General features: G+C 30.0%; 2 protein-coding genes across 2 annotated transcripts; both read right to left on the reverse strand.

Annotated features, from left to right (window-relative positions):
- Positions 1–427: 427 nt before the first annotated feature.
- LOC131842841 (uncharacterized) lies at positions 428–10,945 on the reverse strand. The gene is made up of 2 exons (XM_059191409.1): positions 10,735–10,945; positions 428–724 (listed from the first exon to the last, which is right to left on the reverse strand). The coding sequence occupies exons 1-2, from the start codon at positions 10,943–10,945 to the stop codon at positions 456–458; spliced, it is 480 nt and encodes a 159-aa protein (XP_059047392.1). The 3' UTR covers positions 428–455.
- A 4,559-nt stretch (positions 10,946–15,504) lies between these two features.
- Positions 15,505–19,038, reverse strand: LOC131842842 (protein apnoia). Its single transcript, XM_059191410.1, has 3 exons — positions 18,924–19,038; positions 16,431–16,603; positions 15,505–15,669 (listed from the first exon to the last, which is right to left on the reverse strand). The coding sequence occupies exons 1-3, from the start codon at positions 19,036–19,038 to the stop codon at positions 15,505–15,507; spliced, it is 453 nt and encodes a 150-aa protein (XP_059047393.1).
- Positions 19,039–23,712: the final 4,674 nt, after the last annotated feature.

Consider the following 23,712-nt stretch of genomic DNA (forward strand, 5'->3'; position numbering starts at 1 on the left):
AGTAACGTAAATTAAATGCTGTTTGCTTTTGTTGTGATCGTTGAAATGAGTAGAAAATATTTGAATAATTCTTACAAAATCTATGAGAGGTAATCTATAGATATACACAACACAGAGATATATTACTATAGTTTTATACATTCGAATAGATCCTATCTAAATATATAAATTAATTTTTTTTTTATCTGTACATATTCAACAACTCACCGTGATCATTGTGAAGTAAACTTTGTAATAGACAATTACAACTTTGAACATCAATTCTCAATTAAATATGCTTAATTGTAATAACAATTAATTATTTATAAATTACATTAAAATAATGACTTAGAGGAGCATTTATGCTATATATTTAGTAACAGTATTACGTAATTGCCTATCTCGGCAATTCTTTCTTCGAAACCAGACGTATAATATATTTGTGAATGTCTATTCACAATTTCTAAACAGGAATATCAGTTTATATAGGCTCCATATTCAATATTACTTCCATGATACCCATAATGAACTTCAGCCATTTCGGCGTCCCGTCCCTTCACTGTATTGTGATTTTTGAAAGCATTCAGTATAATCAAACCCAGAGCTACTTTTCCAACCATCATAGCTTTAAATAGCATAAATTTTAGCATACTTAAAAATAACGGGACTATTGTTGATTGGATGATGAATGGCATGATGAATAAGGGCAGGATACGCTCCATGAGTTTCTTCTGTTTTCCTCGACCTGAAAAAGGACAATATTATTATTGAAACTAATAAGTACGTAGCATGGGATTAATTGAATAACTGACAAACAATATTGATAAATCATAGTCACCTCACATAGGCAAATTCAGTTTAAATATTTCGAATTAGGCGTTGTTTTGCGGAAGTCCATTTCAATACTAGTAATTCTGTTTAAGACTATCACCGTTATATGAAACGAGGATGTTGTTAATATCATGGTGGTGCAATATAGGACACATTGTTTTGGTAGTATAACTATATATGAAAACCTAACACAGATTTCCAAAGGTTGGATGATGAAGAATTGAAAAATATTATACACATAATATATACACAGATTCACAGACATAATTAGTTGTTAGAAAGACAAATCTTGTGAATATCTTTTCTCTCAATACAATAATATAATTATGCTATATTACTAAAAAGTATGAGTCTAAGAAATTTTGTATAATATAAAGGAATACACTAAATGGCACTAATAATACTAAATATCTTAGAGCCTTAGTAACCAAATGAAAAAAAAGGTTTTTATCTTTTCATCAAGTTTTACGGATTCGAATTGTTAAAAATAGAACTGCCGTATTAGATTTATAATAACAATATAATAACGATTTATATTTACAAGACATCGAATCTCCGACGACTATCGAAGTCTTGTAAAACAAAATTCTTTATTATTCCCATTAATGCAGTTTTTATAGACTGTTATATATATTTGACGAATGATAATATAGACTGTGACTGTAAACATAACAGCTATAATTATTATTATTAATTATGAATGCAACGGTAATTGTATAAATCAATGTTACCACAATATATCATATCATATGATATAACATAAATATAAGAATATTTACTACAAGAATTTAGTTCTAATTATAGCCCTTCATTATTAATTTATACGAGTGGATATGATTACATACATAATTTATACGATATGTATAGAGTTTAGTTGCCATGCAGCTTGATATGTAAGGTGTTCGGTTGTGGGATAAGATTAGGCAGTGAAATTACAAGATTCCCACAACCGAACACCTTACATATCCTCTGGAATGGCAACGTATGGATGATATCACGGGAATCAAATGCTAATGTGATATTCCTTTTTGCTGTTCATGTAAAAAGGCGATGCTTACCACATACCATCAGTTTGGCCATTCCATTGTTTGCTAATTGCTAATTGTAAATATTCAATATTTTTGTTATTTTACCATCATATAGACAATATGATAATAAAAAAGTGTATGTAGTATTCCTAAACATTTTTTTATTATCGTAACCAGAAATACCTATGCTTGAACTTACAACCGAGGTCAACCAATGAAAGTTGCTTGTATGGAAAGCCGCAAGGTTAGTGAAATGATACTTGCTAAAAGGAATATTTTCTGCGAAAGGCCTTGAAATTTAATGATTTTATTAGAATTGAAAAATATATACTAGGTTTTACCCGTTATTTAGTCTGTCGTATAAATATCATAATATACATATATATAATATCATAGTAATCATAAATTCGATTGATATTAGGACCAATAAAATCCAATACGCCGTTTAGTTGTTTAGTTCCGATACGATGTTTAGTTGTGTAAAGGTAAGAAACAGATAGACACATTCGCATTTATAATATTAGGTTAAATATTTATTTTGTATACATGTTTAATACCATAACCACAAGTTCTGCTTAACTTACTACATGGTTCTGTGTGAAATGGCCTGAGTTATTATTAATATGATTTAGTATGAAAGTATATATAATAGATCTGTCTTTATACCTAATATATTTTACTGAAAACTAAGTCTTGGCAGTCATCATAAAACATTTTTGAATAGTCGTATTTTTTTTATTCCACCTTTCATTCGGAAAGCAGATTCATCACAAGAAAAACGATCACGAAACTCACATGTTGCTTAAATAAATGCATAAATACAACAATAAATAAATACAGTTATTCAGCTAACATATTTAAGATTTTTTTGTTGAAGATATATAGAACTTGAATAAAAACTTCCAAATATCAAGACTAAATAAATATAATAGCTACTTGAGAAACATAATAAATCAGTCATAGTTATCAAAGCAGACCAGTCCCTATAAGCATGCATATCATATCTAATGGTATTGAGAACTTAATGTAAGAAATAGATCCATTACATTATACACAATTCCAATGATTGGATATTTTTAATTGGGGACGGGTTAAATGTATTTTATTCCGTTATGTAAGTACCTCAATGGCCCTTCGGTGCTCTCGTTGGCACCAGATTACGGATAGGTACACAAGAACTCGCTGTAGAGTTTTTGTGGAACCTTAATCTAGTCCAAATAAAGTAAAGGTACAAAAAAGAAGAAACTGGAACGGAATCATTTCTATTCTAATATAAAAACTTAATGTTAGCTCCAACAGTAGCAAAGAATTAAAACTACTTTTGTAAGGAGGATGAAAATATTGTAATTATTAAATGTACTTTATATAGTCTAAAACAAAGGCCTCGTCTCTATCTGTATGCTTATATCTTTTAAATTACGCAATGTATTTTAATGCAGTTTTTAATAATTGATAGCGAAGTTCATGTATATGATGCATGCATATTTTAGTACAGAAAAGCGTAAAGGTTTAAAAATTTATAATGCACCGTTGCGAAGCCCGGGGTAGTATCGCCAGATTCTGTAAGAAATAGTAAACTGATTTTATTAAAAAACCAGTTTACTCATTCTCATGTTATAGCGCGATATAGGGAAATAGAAATTCATCTATATCACTGTATAAATATATTTAAAATCATGTGCACTTTCAAAAATTCGATTCCAACCTTTACCAAGAATTTAACAATTTTGGTGAAAAGAAATAATATATAAAAAATCAGTTCAGCTATCCTCACGCTAAATCTCTTACGGGGCAGGCAGTGAATAAGCTATATAAAAGTTAAATATGTAGATACGTCTGCTGTAATATATATGTGTAGGTTTTATTATAATTATAATATGCAACTAGTAATTATGACTGACGACCTCGGTGGTGGACGTAAAGCGGTCTGCTAAACCACTAGTTTAGCAGACCGCTTTACGTCCGATGGTGGCGGGTTCGATTCCTCGCACAGCACAAACATTTGTATTCATGAGTATTATTGTTTGTGTCGGTCTGGGTGTTCTCTTTGTATAATATGTATATATTTACGAAAAAAAATATATCTATGTATTTGTATCAGTTGTCTAGTACCCATAACACATGCTTTAGCTAGCTTAACTTGGGCTTAGATGGCGCTGTGTGAATTGCCTTGAAAAAAAAAATTATGAATAAGTAGGATAATTGTATACCTAATGATAACTATAAACCTAATGACAGTACAAATAGCATCTGATTGTTTAACAGAGCCTGTCGTAACATTTTATGGTACTCATAAGTATAAAAGATCCATATCAGGTAAATATCTCAACTGTCTTCATTATCGAGATATTACTAATTACATCTAGGTAGCTACAAAAACAATGTAATTTAATTGCCATGCTTGCTAAATATTTAGATTGTTTGAAATGTACTTTGAATGTTATGGCAGCGATATAACTGCGTACAAAGGTATGACACCGAATCTATAAAATTGATTGACTTTTAGTCAAGGGCTACATGAGGGGTACAAAGACCATCACACATGGTAGTCATTTCCCAACAGATGGAATTACAGCTTGTTTAATTTTCTATTTACCTTAAAAAGCACCCTAAAATCTGAAGGTCTGAATAATAATAATCACCTAGGAGAATTCATACAATGCCATTATTAAGCAGAGTTTGTGGTGAAGGTACGTAAAACCGATATAAACAATTAATTTTTTTGGTAAATACATACATGCATATGTATATGTATACTCATAAAAACAAATTTTTGCATTTTGCAAGAAATTAAACCCGCGACAATCAAAAGTAAAGCGGCGTTCTGAAGAACGCGAATGCAATGTGAGCTAGGATATTAATTCCAAAATTGGGTCACAATATTTATAGATAAGGTAGCTCCATTAATATAGTGAAAATATATTATCGATGAAAAGTAAGGAAAACGTAAGTTATTATATAATATCTATGTATGTTTTATAAATTACAAAATTAAGCATGAAAAAATTAGACAGTTTTATTTACACGCTTTTAAGTATAGATATAATAAAACTTCTTGATTACTTTTAGCAATAAGACCGCCTTTTGTTAAGCATATTCTTCATATTCAAGTGTTCTTTTGTATTTTTTTCCTGCGCAATAATAGAACTCCATTATCATTTAAATATTCTGAAACAATCATATTTCTCTGACACGAGTGAGGAGGGATTTATTTAAATTTATCAAGTGTACTCGAAAAATAATGTGATAATTAGAATTAAAAAATAAATATGGCAACATTTTTTATGTATTGCTAAAAATTTGAAGGTGTTTATGTCTGTTTGTTAATTTTTGTCATAAGTAGGTACATTAACATATTTTGTTGAATTTAGATGTGAAGTTTTATCATGAGAACAGACAAAAGCTATATTTTATTTTAAAAAATCTATTAAATAGATCTTATAACCTACTATTTGTTTCATGTTTTATAGGGAAAGTTAAACAATCACAATATTGTCATTAAAGTTGTATTGTATTGTTATCCACAATGGACTGAAATAAACTGTTAGAACCAATTAATATACCAAGTACCTCATTATAGTTCTGGGCATTTACTTTCCCATAAAAACTCGAATGAATGGCAAATGTAATAGACACTTCCCCATCGATGGACAGCACCTGTGTCTGCTCTGATTACCAGAATGCACGCAATTTCACCGCTTTCACGCGGCTCACTAAAAACATTCGCCAATGTAATTTGCCATCTTTATATTTCAAATTTCAAATTATATCATACACGGTAAAAGGCAGCTACGTCTTCTTATATCGATTAATATAAATGTTGCAAGTTTTTACATAATCCATATAATAATTGTATACAGTTTAATATTGCGCAATCGAAATTGAAAATTAAATATAATACTAATATTTATTTAAAGAATATTTAATACATATATCGTATTTAAAAAATAGATAATACATATATGAAGGAGAATATGTTAGCTATAAAAGTTCCTTTTGTACCTGCTTCTTTCATAATTTTTTTTATTGTTTTTCTCTGTAACTTCTTTTATTGTGCAATACAGTATAATAATTAAATAAATTAAAAAACATAGTTTCTACCTCTGGCATAATAATGGCATTTTTAAAGTATATCTTGCATGAAAAGATTACATTTTTTTAGTAGTAGATTTTATTTGTCTGTATTGGTATTCGGTTTGCAGAAGCTAATGTTCTACGTGATAGAAAGTGTAAAACGTCACTTATAACATATTAATATTAAGTACTACTACAATAACTATAGAAATGATAACCTATATTAAAATATATGCTATTTCGTTTATAAATTTTCGATTATAACACTTGTGTTATAGTCACTTATTCTATTTAGTCAACTACAAATGTGTTAGTACAATCATATTTTTTTACACAGCATCATCTAGTCCCAAGCTAAACACAGCTTGTTATGGGCATGTACTAGCCATACTACAATCAATACAATAGGTAGAAATACTTAAATACATTACTTATATATAAATATCACTATCTAGAACAATAGAAAGAACCATATTCATGTATACAAATATTTTAATAGAACTAGTAATTGAACCTGCGACCATAGGAAGTTATACGATGTGCAAAACAAAACCTCAATACTACCAAGGCTGCGAATATTATCATAGTTATCATAGAATGTATAAGGAGGCTGTCTTATCTGTGATATTACAGTAAGGAAATATTAGGGTATAGTGACAAGATAAAATCTTTAATCAAATTCTTAAATTAAGAAGACGAATATTAGGAACTAAGTAATTAATATGAAAATAAATTTAACTGTAATATCTAACCTACCTCACCTATCCTATACCCAAACTTTGAAATTATTCCTATCCTTAAAACTTTATCATTTGGGAAACGATAAGTAGAAATGTATATGTACATATAATATCCATACCTAAATAAAATATCAATTTCAATGTAGATAAAATAGTTACAACAAACTTTAGTGCTTAGGTATATTGACATGTTGCCAAATACATAATTGAAAATAAGCAATATTCCATTTATACGATGAAATTAACAAATTCTATTTCTGGACATTGACGATTTTGTGAGCCTTATATAGGCGAAAGTATAATTATCCAGGGATATGGTAATTTAGGATGAAAGTTAGAAAGTGTTCATCAAATTTATTTCGCGATAAACATAGGTCATTCACATAAGTTGTAATTATGAAATATATTGTGTACAATTACGAATTCTTTTTTATTTGATCTGACCTCTGACTGTTATTTATATTGGAAGTATTATTAGCCTTTACTATATAAAAATAATTGTAAAAATACATTCATCTCGAAGAGCTCACAATACAATTGTAAAATACATATAAGAAAAGAGCTCCTAATTAAAAAGATATACAAGATGCCAGCAACGTCCAGTCTAACCTATTTTAGATACCAAGCAATTTGCTTTGTAAGTTAAATATAGTTTACAATTGATGGGTAAGGCAGTAAAATGACGTGAGGCATTATAATCTAGTCCTCTAAAATGGCAACCCATGGGCATCAAAATGATAGCATATTGTCCGTGACGCCATTGTTGTAAATGAGACTACTACTAATGTCACGTTTTTTGCAATTCCAAATACACAAAAATCTCATTTTAAACTTAAAATTATTCGAAATATTTTTTATTGGAAGTTATAAACTTCAATTAGACATCCATAGAGTGAATTACTCACTACTGACTAACTCACCCAATTTCATTCACTTCCTATAATTCTCCAATGATGCGAGGCCAGAGTATACCGTTAGCGTAGAAGTGAGCGCCTTTCCATGTGCATTCATTAAAAATGCATGAGTATAAAGGTCAGTCCGGTTTCGTACTAATCCGAATAATCGAATTTGTACATAGTTTTGGAGATACATAACACGCTATGGGCCTCTGCTTTGGTTTTAAATTCAATAAGATTTATTGGTTATAGTCCAAACGAGACGATAGATTGACTGTTTATAAGACGAGACATTTTTTATATTATTATATATATATATATATATAAAAAAATGTAAATATAATTAATATATATTTATAAATATAATATAATAATATTATATTATTATTATATTTTTGTTAATTTATTAATTCAGAAAATACATTAATACGTATAATTACTCTTGTGCAATCTGAACGAGTATAGCATTCTACCAAGGTGTTTTATATTACATAAGTTAACATTTGCAAAACAAAAAAGCAAGGAAACATAAAGCCATTTGTTTAATTAGTCGTACAAATTACCACATAATTCAGTTGTAATTTTTTATGTATAAATATCGATTAGAGAGAATACTAAGAAAATAGGTAAAACTAAGAAACATACTATAAAAAATTACTATCCATGATTACAACTGGTGCTAGCGGTACGTTGCGTCGGTACGTGATTTAAAATCGATCGATCGATTCTCCTTTTACTTGCGATCTACTTTTCACAATTTTAGTTCACAGTGTGACCGCGAATTGTTACTCCAACAGAATTTCATGTACTAAGTTATAATTGCCGTATGATCATAGTTCAATTTTGTAAAATGCACGATAAGGGATAAATTTAAAAAATATAATTTCTGAATTAATGCAGTTCATTATCAAGTGTATGATAATGTGAGCACATTATCATACACTTGATGATGAACTGCTGCTTTAGAACCACTGCATCTATTTGCATGACTTTTTTGTTGTTTTTGAACTCTCAACATTTGCTTATAAGAAAGGTAAATATAGATTAATATATTTATATACGGGTACATAAATATTAATAGAATTTACAGATTAGAGTGCAACTGTTCAGTTTCTTATTTCTGGAAAATTAAGTTATTTACATTATCAATGCGACGCCAGGGCACCTATTTAAAGATACATAAAGACATTGTTAGCTTAACTAGTTTCACCAGTATGTAGGTATTACATTAGTACATTACAAAAATATTAAAAAATATTTAGACAAAAATATTCAAGTGATGACTAAGATGGTCTTAAGAGCAAGTCATTACTTAATAAAATCTGAACACTCAAGCAACATTTCAAAGCCTTATTAATGAGTGACGTTTCCCGTGTGCAATTTTTTCTCCAATTTATTTAACATTTTATGTAGAATATTTTAAATGCTCCACCTGATGGCAATCCTTGCCTACATATAGGAATAGCCATATGGCCTTCTTGTTGTCTTGTGACTGCTTGACGGTAAAAAGAAGGGGTACAAAATGTACATAAATTACTACAATACCCTAATATAATTAAAATATCTTGTAAGAGAAACAACAGAAAGAAAACAAATTAAAGATGCTTTCTCTGATATAGAAGACAATAAACAGGAATTCAGAGCGCCCGAAACAGATTAGCAAAGCCCATTTTCTTTAATTGATCCTACCGAAGATCGAACGTGCGTCATCATTTATGCGAAACAACGTGCTTAACTTCTAATTGGGCTATAGTCCTAAAGTCGTGATATTTTAGTATCAATAAATTCATTCATTTTCTTATCAAACTAAATGTTAGTTGGTGGACATGTATATGGCGCTAAAGCCACATTTTATACATGTTTAATTTGTATATATAAATACTAGCTGTACACGCGGTTTCACTCGCGTTACTTTCAATAAAAAATATAGCCTATTTGTTATTTTGATGCATAAACTATATATTACTGTAAAATTTCATCAAAATCCGTTCAGTAGTTTTTGCGTGAAAAAGTAACAAACATTCATACTTACAAACTGTCGCGTTTATAATATTATTAAGATAAAGTTAAACAAGAGCCGCGCCCATTATAATTAAATAAAAAAACAATTTACACGCGTAGTCCTATATATGTTTCTAGCTAAAAATTAAGGTTTTTTTTAATTTTGTATGTTGTCTGTGTATTTGAGCTTACTTTACTGATTTGAACGCGATTTTAATTGCGTTGTAGAGTGTATCCCGTGACAATCAATGTTGTTTCATCCAATTAATTTCGCTATTCTAGAGTAGAGTAGATAGTGGAGTATATTAAATAATTATTACTATTCATGTAAGTTTCGATTTTGTCCAACAAATAGCAATAAATGTAGGAGGTGTTGTTTAATTTGTGCACCAAAATTGCCTAATTACTAAGCAATCATAGTGAGAAAAGGCTTCTGTGGATCAAATTAATAACAGGTAGGCTAAATATCTATTTTTAACAGACTAATAATATGAATTTGAGATTAATTTAGTTGCTATACTAGTGTAATTATACTTCTAATCTTATATACGAGTATAAAATTCTTGTGTTACAACGTTAGTTACCGTACTCCTCCTAAACGATTTTTATGAAATTATATATGCATATTCAGTAGGTCTGAGAATCGGCTACTATCTATTTTTCATACCCCTAAGTGATAAGAGTTTCTTCTCTTGATAAGATCCTTTTTTATTTTTGTATAATGTGACATTAAAAAGTAAATACAACCCAAATATAATAATATTCAAGTCTTCATTTCAACGATAAATAGTAATAAAATTACTTTTTAGAAAATTGTTTTATTTTCTGTTAAAAACTATCAAACAGTTAGATCTAATCATTAAAGAGCCATAAATTAGAGCAATAATTAATTATTAATTATCTTTTAATAAATTAAAGAATTACATCTACATACAAGTATCTTGTATGGATATTTTTTAACAGAAATTTGTATTGTTATTAAGTTAACAAATTTTATTATTATAGTCCCGGAATATAATAATAAAAAAGTATACTCAAGTGAATACTTGCCTTTAAATCATCATTTAATATAATAAAAAAAACTTATTTGAAAAGCTCATAAAAGAAGTATTATTATTAAGTAAAAGTCACAATTTTTATAAGAAAGGTAAGTACTTACATAGAAAGTAAACAAAACATTCTTACCTTCGCCAGCACTTTGTTTCGTATTGATTTCAAACGAAAACAATTTCTCCGTGTCATTGTGAGGTATCTTCATGGATACACCTTGAATCAGTTCCACTTTTTTCATAACAGCATCTTCAGGTAAGATTGAATGTCCATTTTGAGCGGTCACCAACGCAACGTTTAAAGATAAAACGACGCAAGCGCAGAGACAACATAACGCGCGCGCCATTCTGTCGAGTGGCAATGGATACTCTGATTAACCAACTCTTCATGAGCCCCCACCATCAATAGTTCCACATTATAAACTTGTAACTGTATCGAGGCGTAGTGCTCCCCAATATATTGAAAAATGTAAACGCAAAAATTACATCACTATCGTTGGTGGGTACTTAAAAAGATGCAAGTTATATTTCTAAATATATCTTTAATCCCATGCGTATAGAGCATATATTTACTTTTTTAGTTTATATATCTAATATTAAGTAACTAAGTATTTACATATCTAGATCAATGCTTCCGTGGTGATTAGTGTCGGTGATCGATAGCTCATATCGATTTTTTCTAAACTGAATCGATTTCGAACTAAACGAGTTCATCCTGCATGAATTTACCCGGAATTAGTAATCTGGTTTTTGTTGAGTAAGATTAAATTATACACGTTTTCACTCCTGTATATGGATATAGAACAATTTTCTGTGTTTATATATATTTCTTTTTAAATTAGTTTTATATTAATATATACATATACATCATGAAAGTAGAAAGTAAACCTGTCGAGTACTACCTGCTAGATAACCTAGTTTGATTCAATATGAAGTTAGATAGGTATTGCATTGTGTACGTATTTATATACATATATATATATATGGTACTAATCTTGAATATCATCATTACGTAAGTACATATATAGTTTTAAAAATATGTGAGAACTGAAATAATTAGTTAATATGGGATTATATAAACATGTCACCGTATTTATAAGTAACTATAGCTACGGAAATGTCTTTTTTCTATGTTATCTTCCTAATTGGAAAGACAGATGACATAATAATTCAATGCCTACAAACTGTTAAGTAGGTTTTTAGTGACTAATTTTTAGGAACAAGAGAGATATCTATTAATATATTTGTCTTATTACTTAATATCAAAATAAGAATACGATCCGTGTATCTTATACAAAAATGACATATATATAATATAAATATAAAATAAAGTTTTAATTCGCTGTAAGAACCACTTGTTTAATCCTGGAGTATAAGATTGCAACTGTAGCCTCTACTATATAGTGTTTGTTTCATTAGTACCTATTATATATTTTCTATACCTCCCTAGGGTCTTTTCCAGGTAGGGGATACTCATTCTATTATCATGCACTGGAGACCTGCCAGATTGCCGTTAACACACGCAGAAGCACTATTCTGTTACATGCATCAATAAAATAAATAGACACTTACATACAGGTATAAAATCTGTATCTATTAATTTTATAATAATAGGACTCTCTTTGTTTCATAGAAGAAAAAATTGAACGTCATTTTCAGATATTGCAGGCTAGCTTTATTTCATAGAGTCTCAGTTGCCAAGTGTGTGATGCCATGTTTTATTTGACGTTTATATCACATTTACTGCTCGTTGCTCACTTTCAGTTCTTTGACATTGGACTATGAAAGTAATTAACTACTCACTCCGTCGACTATGTATCTTTGAAAGTAAGATCATAAACATAATTAAGAATATATTTTTACATTTTCTTCAGATTTTAGTCTATTAAATAAAGTACACAACAAACATATTAAATGTTAATATATTATCAACTTCACGTAACATTTAGACATACTCGTGTTTACAAAATTAACCATATTATTGTTTATTATTTTGTATTGAAATGGCAAAATAAGTTTAAATAAGAGAATTAAAATAACAACACAATTTGTGTACATATAATAAAAATATTACTTATGCTATCCTAAATGAAAAATATATGAATATAACTTTTACTTATCAATGTAAAATAAAACCTAAAATAATGTGTCAGAATCTTGGCCTGATGATCTGTACTTTGCATGATAATGTTTAAAACGGTTTAACCGATTTCGGTGGGTTTTATTTAAATATATTGTAGTAGATAAGCTTCAATTAAAAATAATATTCGTCCTATTCTAATCCGGAATAAATACAAACGAAATAATAATACCTACAGCTTAGCTAATTATTGTATTTTTTTCCCAAATTATATTATAATAAATATTACTATAGGTATTTCCTATAGACGAGAAAATACACGTAATTTAAATTATTCAGATGTCCCTTGTTTTAGAGATAAATCTTGTTATGCAACTTTACCACAGCTTGGAATACAAATTGGTTGATAAACTTATAAGAATTTAAAGAAATCAAGTAGTCCTCAGCCTACAAACTGGTTTACAAAATTATACCTACTTCAAGCTACCATTTCAATGGCCACAACCAACTTTCATTCTTATACCGTGCCCCAGAGAAATTCTCCATAATGTTACATAAAAACGTGCCAACCATTATAATGGCAAAGTACTTTATATATTGTTCACATGAAATCCCTCAAAACAGTATTATTGCATAAAAAGATATCACTTGCATGCTTGTGAATGTTCTATTGTACAATAATGTCAATAATGAAATAATTCTAGTAATACTGAAGCCGTGATGACAGATAAATCATACCACTTTGTTATCATTTTAAATATAAGCTAAGGAATTTTTCTTAGAATACTGTTAAGTATAATGATGTAAACTCGCAAGACATAGTATTACAAATACAAAAGTTATTTAAGAAAATTATTAAACTTTTACATTAGTTAAAATAATTTAAAAAATACATTTAGTTTTATAGGACAGCGCCTTAAAACTAAATGTATTTTTTAATTATTTACTACCTTAATACCATATTACCACCCTAAAATTGTGCGTTCTAGTTTGGGCGAAACAAAAAAGTTTGTATCAATTTATATTTCTGAATAACTCTCCCGTGACGAAAACGTCTGAAACATAATAAATTAATTCGACAGATTGCGTTAGGCTAGCTCTGGCCGGGCTATCATATACCAACCCTGAGAAATGTGGCCATGTCATGTTTAATTATCCCATCTGGGATAACAGTAGGGAAGCTTTATTATTACTTTTTAAGCAACGTCATACAATTGACTTTAGTTAAGTATTTTATCTTCTAATTTAGACAATTTCAGTTCGTTTGACTTAATATATTCTCGCATTTTATTTTTCTCATTTTCTATGTTTTAATGGTAGTCATTTTAGTGAGTTACCTGTTATGTTTATGAACGAATATGGAATACTGCGCCTGACTGCTGACCGTTTTTACCCTAAAGCTGAAATAAGTATGTTGGATTAATAGAGACCAAAGACGGTGTTGGAAAATATGGCATGATAGATTTCGTGGGCGTGTTAATTAAATAAATAATATTATTTACCCTTGTCATGCGATCTACAAGATAATTAGGATGTGGGTATATGTAGTGCCGACTACGATTATTATTATACTCGTAGATTTTATTTCGACATTCATCACGACAACTAATTTCCTGGTATTATATATTTCCTGGTATTACATTTTTATAAGCTACGAGCTACCAGTATTCTCATATGCTACACTTACATAGTGAATATAATTCCTATTCCTTTATGCTTGCCACGTGTTAAATCATATATACTCGTGAACGTGTGCTACTTGTGGGGAAATGGTCATTAAAATTATGTCTGTTGATTGAATAATCTCTATTTAATAAGAATTAATATAATTTAATAGCATATACTAATAGTCGCTGTATCCAACCGAAATAAAAAAAAATTGTATAGTATTATGATGATATACAATGGCATTAGAAAAATTGGCAAAAGTGATTGCTAAGTTTCTTGTCGGTTCTTCTTGGTTCGGGCTACATCGCGAGAACTGACGATAGATTTGACTTCTCATAAAGTTATGTAAAGATATATTTAATTTTATTAATTTTGATTTCATTTATATGCTCTATAACAATTTTTTAAATAACAATTGTCTCATTGGTTGCGTCTCAGTTTATTCAGTGCCATGATTATTAATTAATTAAAATAATTATGTCGAACTAGCTTTTACTCGCATCGTCTGCATATTTTTAAATAAAAGATAACCTATGTCTGTCCTTCTAATAGGGATAATCTATCTTCACTTCAAATTTCATTAAGATCCGTTCAACCGTTTAATCGTAAAAGGCATGTATGTAATAATATGAGATCCATACATATCTGTCGATAGACACAGATATTTTCGAATTTTTCCATTAGTCTGATTTATTGAATAGGGTTTGTAAACTGGTCTTGGTAACTACGCTATTCTCAATATTGACAAGTAAAATCACTGTTCATATTTAATAGATGTTTAATAAATAAATAAATAAAAATTTATAATAACAATATTCGTCGTCTATTAATCACAATAATTTCAGAAGTTTGTGAAAAACAGACGAAGATTTTTGCGAAAGAAACTTTACGTATTTCGAAAGCACTCTTAAGTAATTGTAAGTTCCTATCACAAAGTTATTCCGTTCAAATTGTTTACATTACAAATTAACTTACGTACTTAATATATTTTTCTCTGAATTTATTTCAGTCATCATTACAGTATATTCGTTAAAAAAATATGTAATTAGACTTTTAAATATTAATAAATGCATTAATTCGTGGTTTCATTGTTCCTTATCGCTGAGGTAGCACATAGAACGATTGAATGGCGTTACATCACTAAAATATCGATTCTTTCTAATCGGAAATCGGGGCTTCGTTGTCAGATCTTGCCCACGGAGAAAGGAGTGGGCCTGATGCTGGCCAGGGGCCCGTTACAGGAGCAGGAAGTAGTTCAGCTCGAGGATGAAGATGTACCAGCGGAGAGGGAGCCGAAGCCGCGAAGAAGAGACGCGATACAGCCTAATAAGTAAAAAAAAATGATACTTATCTATTATTTATCTATATTACTTATATAATTGACGACCTCGTGGTCTAGCGGTCTAGCACACCGCTTTACGACCGATGGTCGCGGGTTCGATTCTTTGCACGGCACAAACATTTGTATTCATGAGTATGATTGTTTGTATCGGTCTGGGGGTTTTCTACGTATAATATGTATGTATTTACAAAAAAAAAAAATATGTATATGTATCAGTTATCTAGTACCCATAACACAAGCTTTAGCTAGCTTAACTTGGGTCTAGATGGCATGACGCTATGTGAATTGTCCTGAGATTATTATTACTGTTTTTTCTGTTGTCTAGTGAGGTAGACTTTGTACTATATCATCTGAGTTTTTAGCTGTGCCATCATTTCAGTCACTTAGCAGCTTGCTGTGCAAGATGTGATTCAATTTGAAAGTTAACCATCATAGGGTGCGTTGGTTGGACTACCTCGGACCCTTGAAATGGCAACGCATGAGGAATATTATTACATGATGATGTGATGTCCCTGCTAATCAGTATAGGGAACGTTTAACACTTTCCATCAGGTATACCGTAAATCGTTATATGCCGTTACTGGTAAGTAACATAAAAATTGTACGTCATGAAATTACATAAAAATACATCAATTAATCTTAATAAAATAGGTTCTTGTAAAGATTATTTTAATAAGATAGCAAATAAAAATCATTTGCATCTCACTGAGAATTCCATTACTCAATAAAAACAAAAAATTACCTGACTAACGGCAACAATGAGCAACATTACTCCAATGGCGAGATTCTTGACGGAAATTACGGCAAGAGCCATAAGCAGCGTTGATATGACGCCCAGGGTAAACATAACTGGCAGGAATATGAATGAGAGCCGTTTGAGAGCATTGTGACCAAACGTGCGGCCGACGTTCACATCTGAAATATTTATCAATCAACATGTTGACATATTGTAATGACTGACTGGTAAAACATAGACTGGAAGCATCTAGAATATTCTACATCCGTTAAAAAGCTTATGATATGCTTTTATTCTACACTATCTAATTGATCCAGCAGACGTTTTAAGGTAAGCTGTTTATCAAGGAAACTTGCATATATTTTAAAGTAATAAAGTTTAATTAATTTTAGGACTCACCCTTCTTTCTTTATTATATCTATTGTGTGTAGTCTATATTAAAATGATATATATTATTTGAGTATTAATTTTTATAATTCGCTTCCTTATAAAAACCCATCTACGTTGATATTACAAAGAGCTAAATTCTCATTTAAACTCTGTCATAGGAATGGTAAAGGAGTAAGAGAACCCAAGCGTAATAAAATACTAATTAGCAGAAATAAAAATTTAGTTACAATATTAAAAATGTTACAAATTTGATCGAAGGAAGCGTTTAATTTTATGAGTAAATTGATGTAATCTTTTGTTAGTGATTACGCAGGAGGTAAAAGTACAAAATTTGGTTATATTCGGAAGTGTTGGCGTTACATAATACATGTAATTAATTAACACATTAGAGTTAATAATAGAAATATTAGTATTCAATTAATAAAAGCTTCAACGTTCCTGCAATAACATTCTATCATGATTCTAAATGTGTATACCAATTAAACCATTTCTAATGAGACATACGTCAGCATTTCAGTCATGTGAATACTTAACCTTAACGAAATCCAATCAACTATTTTCTAATGCTGACGTAATAAATTATATTAATTGAGATATTTGAGTATTATTAGATTTAAGATTAAGATAACCTTAGACTATTATATCATTATAAGATTGTATTTTAAGATTAGTATAATGTCTAGTAATATTAAATATAAATACGATACTTATCAGAAGAACCACAATTTTAGACCATAATTCATTACAACGAATTCAAAGGAGTTAGGCTTTTATAAAAATAGCATCCTATTTTCGAGAAAACGGGAAAATGATATCAATAAAGTGATATTTTTGTTAGTGACAAAGTTTATTTTCATCATTAATTATGTCCAGAGATAATTCGTGTAAAAAAATATTCTATGTGTAGTCTAAAACATGATCTATTAGTGTGCTAAAATTTCATTTAAATATGTTCCTATGTCAAATAGTGTAACTATTCGATGTTCATCATACAAAGTTAGCACGACGTATGTCCAACATGAACTCGTTTTCAAGGGATGTAAGCGGGAAATTAAGGGACTTTGCGGTGTGATCTCGCCAATAGATAATCGCGACAATAGATAATATACTACCCAGTTGTCCAAATAATGTTGTTTGAGTGTAGCTTAACACAGCATAATTATGTACATTAGAATAGAGCTAGGTTCTTCATTGACATTCTGCTCAAGTAATTATGATAATAATCTACTAACTCTCTGACGATTATGATACCGATAACAAACTTAACTGGCTTAAGATTATAAGTTTCCAAAGTGTTTCTGAGGTACCATAGAACTACCTGAGCAAAGGACGAGCTCGCAACTCATTGATATCTTCCGTAGCGCAGTTGTAGACGGTACGTGTCTATGCATAAATAAAGTCTAGTCTATTGTGTCCGATCAAATCAATACAGGAAAAGAAATACATCGACTAATATCCAGTTCTAAGCTATATATAAAAATATTTGACTAGCCAGTCTGACTTTGTTCTGTCTCAGTCATTAAAATTTCCGTTCCTTTCCAATCTTCATAACAAGCTTCTACGAAGTATTAGAAAATAAAACTAGATGAATAATGTCTTTTAAATAGTTTTTAATATATGGGATCAAAGGCAATAAGAATTAATTTTTAAATATACATATGGTGTAAATGTTATTGGAATATATGTGAATGTAGTTTAAAAGTTGCAGTACAGGTGATATAAGTCGTACATAATTGTAAAACCTTATATTTCAATTTATTTAATACATACAAACAAAAGTAAGTACTATGATATACTAAGTACCCGATATTTTCTGTGTTTGAAAAGAAAAATGTAATCAAGTGCTATGTTGCTACCTGTTGAGAAATCAATTAGTCTTACACAGTACAGGCTTTGTCTTGTTTGTGTCTGGATATTCTTGTCAAATGACCAGAATTATTTCTTTTCTTGTGCCACACATACATCCATAGATTATATAGTAGGTATCCACAGAGTATAGTGTAGTGTAGCCAGTTAATAGAAGTTATTGAAACAAGTTATCTGTCTTCTTAGGAGTCTAGATGGAAATATGAGATAGGTCTGAGGGTAGTTAATTATTTATATGTTTACCTTTGCTTAGGAAATCCACAACACTTGGAGACTTATTATCATCGACATCACATTGAACCACTGCCAAAAATGTTACGAGATACATTAGAGTTAACACTGACATTTTGTTGCACATTTTAGCTCCTGGGACCTAAGACAAGGTGATCGGCTAACGACGGTTCGATTATTACTGATGGGTTTTTTTATCGATGCCAGGATATAAAGTGTCCTCCGGAAGACAATGGTCGGTAAGACCAAACAAACGCGACAAAAGAAAGCGCAGGACAACGTGACCGTGCGGTAGAAATGTCGCCCTCGATTATCAAAGACAGTGGTCCTCAAACCCTCTGTGTATAGAAAATATCCTTCATAGAATGAATGGACTGTATGCAAAATATTAATCAAACAATGGATAGAAAATGATAATTACTAATAATGAAGGTACAAACACAAACAACAAGGTACAATATAAGAAGGTACAACAAGGAAAAAGTGAAAATAACAAATATGACAATTCTAAAACTCTAAATAAAATACATTCAAAATCAGGGGAATACATTGTGATTAATATGATACATGATATTTGTTTTATACAGTTTCTTCATTGAATATGTTTTTGTATATTATGTGAAATTTTCCCCTAGAATAAGGACCAATTGAGAAATTTATTATCCTTGAATTTATCTACCACATTTTAATCTTAAACTGATGTACAGCTTCCAAGCTGTTTGGCAACTAAAATAGATGCCCAAGGCGGTACTCAAGTAGACGGCCATGTAAACAGTCTACTACAGTAAAAACAACGAAATAATCTTTAAAATACAATGTAATTGCAATTCTATAAACTATTTGATTGATAGTTTTGTATGATTTCAAAATATGTGTACAGTTTGAGAACCCCCATAGTAGACTACTTAAGGACTAATATTGAATCATTAACAGCCTGTACTCCCATTGGACATTGAGAACGACAAGTGATGCTTATCGAAGTAAAGGAGTGGGTGAAAGTAATGATTTAAATGGAGTTACTATGAACCACTACAGCACCATACTAGTAGTGATGTAAATTATTACATATCTGTAGATGGAATCTTTTGTGATAGATTATTGTATTAAATATTTTTAAAGTCGTATTATCTTACTAATATTATAAACGTAAAATGTAGACGCAAGATGTTTGTTACGCAAAAACTACTTGATGAAACTTTACAGTGATATAGATTATGCAGAAGAATAACACATGGGCCACAAGCATGCGGGTGAAGTTTCACCCACATAGCACAGCACAGCTAGCATTTAATAAATTTATATTAGTGAATATACCTACTTATAGTGATAAGGAAAGTTAGTTATGCATTCGGTAATAAATGAAAAGTACGAGGAATATGATTATTACATATTTAGGTACTGTAATAATAACAAACGTAGCGTAGTAACGTAGCTGTTTGTAGATTACTGAATATTTAAATCTAAATCAAACAATTTTCTGCAACTATACGACTACTTATAACTGTAATACTATAAATAGACATCAACTTGTTATTATGATAATCTACTCGTATATCCAACCTCACGATATAACTTATCTTCCCATTTAATTAAGATCCATTGAGTCGTTAGTCTTGAAAAAGTGTTAAAGAACCAAATAGATACCGAAAGTGTATCTGTGATATCCGGTTGATTTATGATATTAGTATGGATTACTAAAATATGAAGAATATTATTTTTCGATAATTAAATGAAAAGAAACCTAAGTACTAAAAATGCCAATTAGATACAATAATGAATAGCAAATGTACATTACCTACGTGTACCAAAGATATCATAAACGCTGATGATAAAAAATAATAATGAGATCTCTCAAGCAAGTACTTAAAATGTCAAGTCCTGAAAATAGCGTTATTGGTGTTGTAACAGGCAAATAAAAATATACTAAATTTATATTAAAGTTATTTTAGGCCTGTTCTTGTACGAATTAGTTCTTTACCTGGACACTTCAGAAAATCTCTGTTAAGCTAATATTTTCCTCCTTTTTATTAATTATATAAATATTCCAAAACACTCAAATTGCAATAAATGGGTTGTTCTGATTATATTATGGTTACAAACTTGTTATTATATATATAAATAAATTAATATTAATAAATGTAATGAGTTTACCTGTCGTAATTTACCTGTTGTAAGCTATACCCAGGCTAAGGCCAGAGCTTTTGTAAAAAAAACAAAGTCTAACATCTCTATACTCAAAATATTAATTATATCATTAATTTATCTAACAATTTTTATAACAATATTTATGTAATACACGCTAGTTTATGTAATCATTAAATAACATTCGTAAAAGCGCGAAATGACGTGACGTGAAGGTATTACAATAAATTACTATTTTATTCTATTTAACAAATCTATCACGCTATGGTAATGGTTTTGTTAGAAGTAAAATTAGATGCTTTACGAATATGAAAAGATCCTTGACTTAGTACGCTTTAGCTTTTGGTGTCTGTTCATAATGATTATTTCTTCTAAATACTTTGCTTAATCATAATTCGTCAATAATAACACCCAGTAATTAAAATTTCTATCTATATTTTAATTTTTAATGATATGGTATTAGAAAGTACGTACAGCCTTAACAGCTAGTTGTATATAATTAGTTTTTATAACTTCTAATAAAGTCGACCGGAAAGCAATCAATTTGCAAATTTATTTGCCATTTTTAACAACATTTTTACATATTGCGTTATGTTACGTTACTGTAATCTTTTAAGTTATATAAGATATAATGTTAATTCTGACATAATTTTATGTAATTTAATTATTAATATAAATGCCATTTGCATAAAATATTACATCATTTTAATATCCTTTATGATTGGCCCCTTCCGCTTCTTTTCTAATCCTTCCCGCAGCTTCGGACTTGAATTCATCAGAGATCCACTAAAATATATAACTGACTATGGACATTCACCACTGTTTATAAACAATCGAAAGTATATATTCCAGAAGTAAATCAACGACTACTGAAACTAAACAGGGAAACCTCAAAATAATTATAGGGACAATAAGGGGCCACCGTCCTTTTAACAAAGTATTGATCTTGGAATGCTTAGCAGTGGCTACACAACGTACACAAATCCACGGAACAGCGAAGTCACTCCGTGAAGCCAGGAGGCTTTTGCGCAGCATCTTATAGTACTCTCGGCTCTACATTAGTCCAAATGAGAGATAAAAGCGGAAATAGAATTCAACATATGATACGATACAATACGATATCCTTTATGATTGTTAACGCTCGAATTCTTAACTACTAAAGCGCGCGTACTATTGGTGGCATAATTGGATTGGAACTTACCATTTGGATAAGTCAATATCTGATTTAATGTACATAATATTGAAAAATAATACACAAATTATTCATTTTTTTAATTATGTAGACATATACCGAAACATTACAATAATTTTCTAATACATCTGTCATAGATAAGTGATAGAGCTATATTGTATTTTGTTTCATTATTATAAATTTATAAATTCGAATCGTGGCCCTTATATGCATATAGAAGATATAAAAACAAAATTTTTGGGTCAATATTTAATTCTTATGGTTGCATATATAAACATATCAATATAAATTTAACTAATTACCGAAAGACTAGAGCGTTTAATTTTTATATTTACGACCAAAGACTATCTACCAAACAGAACATTACTAGTCATGGCACGTAAAGAAAGAAATCTGGTGTAGAAGCGCGACATTGCGCCCGCGCACGCCGCGCGCCGCTGCGTCCGTCCATGACCGTGCTTATGCTAATTGCAGACTGTATTCGGCAAAATGGGTCATTTCCTGCCAATAACAAATGCAGAAAAAAACGCATGCAGTAGTTTCCAAAACCGTATCACCCAGAATTTTGATTTACTTTCTTTTGAGAATCCGTTTAAAACGCACTTTTTAAGGTTGAATGAATTGCAATGTTGCAATGGAGCCCACATCTTATTGAAAATGCAATGTAGGTACAGCAGGTGAGACGAAAATATCTGTTTTAAACCGACTTTAAAAAGAATCAATCATACTTTTATTTTGTTACCAGAATTTATGTTATGATTACGTAGGTACTTATCACTAAAATATTTTTTTTTTCTTTATCATAGGTCTTCTAATTTAGTTTTATAAGGAGCACTTGTGCTAATTTCATGAAGAGTAATTGAATATAATCGCATCTCTTAGTGGTCGCAGTGACAATAAAGTGGACATTTTACTTTTATACAGTCGTCTAATTCTTTATATTATTATTTTATTCATGTAAAACTTTCAGATATCATTAAAGTTAATATTTGTCATTAAAATTTAGTTAAATCTGGAGCATGAAAAATTACAGCTATGCGGTCGAATTGGACCCATACAGCGAACTCGTTTTTGTATCGTAGACCCAATTACTTTTTTCCCCTTTTTTCGACAACCGGTAATAACTAACAGACCACATAACTGTACATACTGATTTAATATAAAACAACTACACTAAAACGTAAATGAAGTTATTTTAAAAACTATCTGCTGCATGCTTTATGACTTTGAAAATGTAAACGGCAAATATCGTAAATATTATCTGCTTATTTAACTTAACCAAGCAATTTTCTGTGTAAGATGTGTTTCGAAAGACATGTAAGTTTACAGAATAAGAGATGTGACCTCTTAGTCCTGAATGATGCACTCGTTTGTGCTAACTAGATGGTGTCGGAGCACCAGTGGATAATATTAGGATGAGACAGGTCAGCTAGCCCAGTTGTCTCATATCCATAATTGTCCATTATC

Source organism: Achroia grisella, unplaced genomic scaffold, assembly GCF_030625045.1.
Source record: "Achroia grisella isolate CSIRO2021 unplaced genomic scaffold, CSIRO_AGI_Agris_v1 utg2547, whole genome shotgun sequence".
Lineage (NCBI taxonomy): Eukaryota > Metazoa > Arthropoda > Insecta > Lepidoptera > Pyralidae > Achroia > Achroia grisella.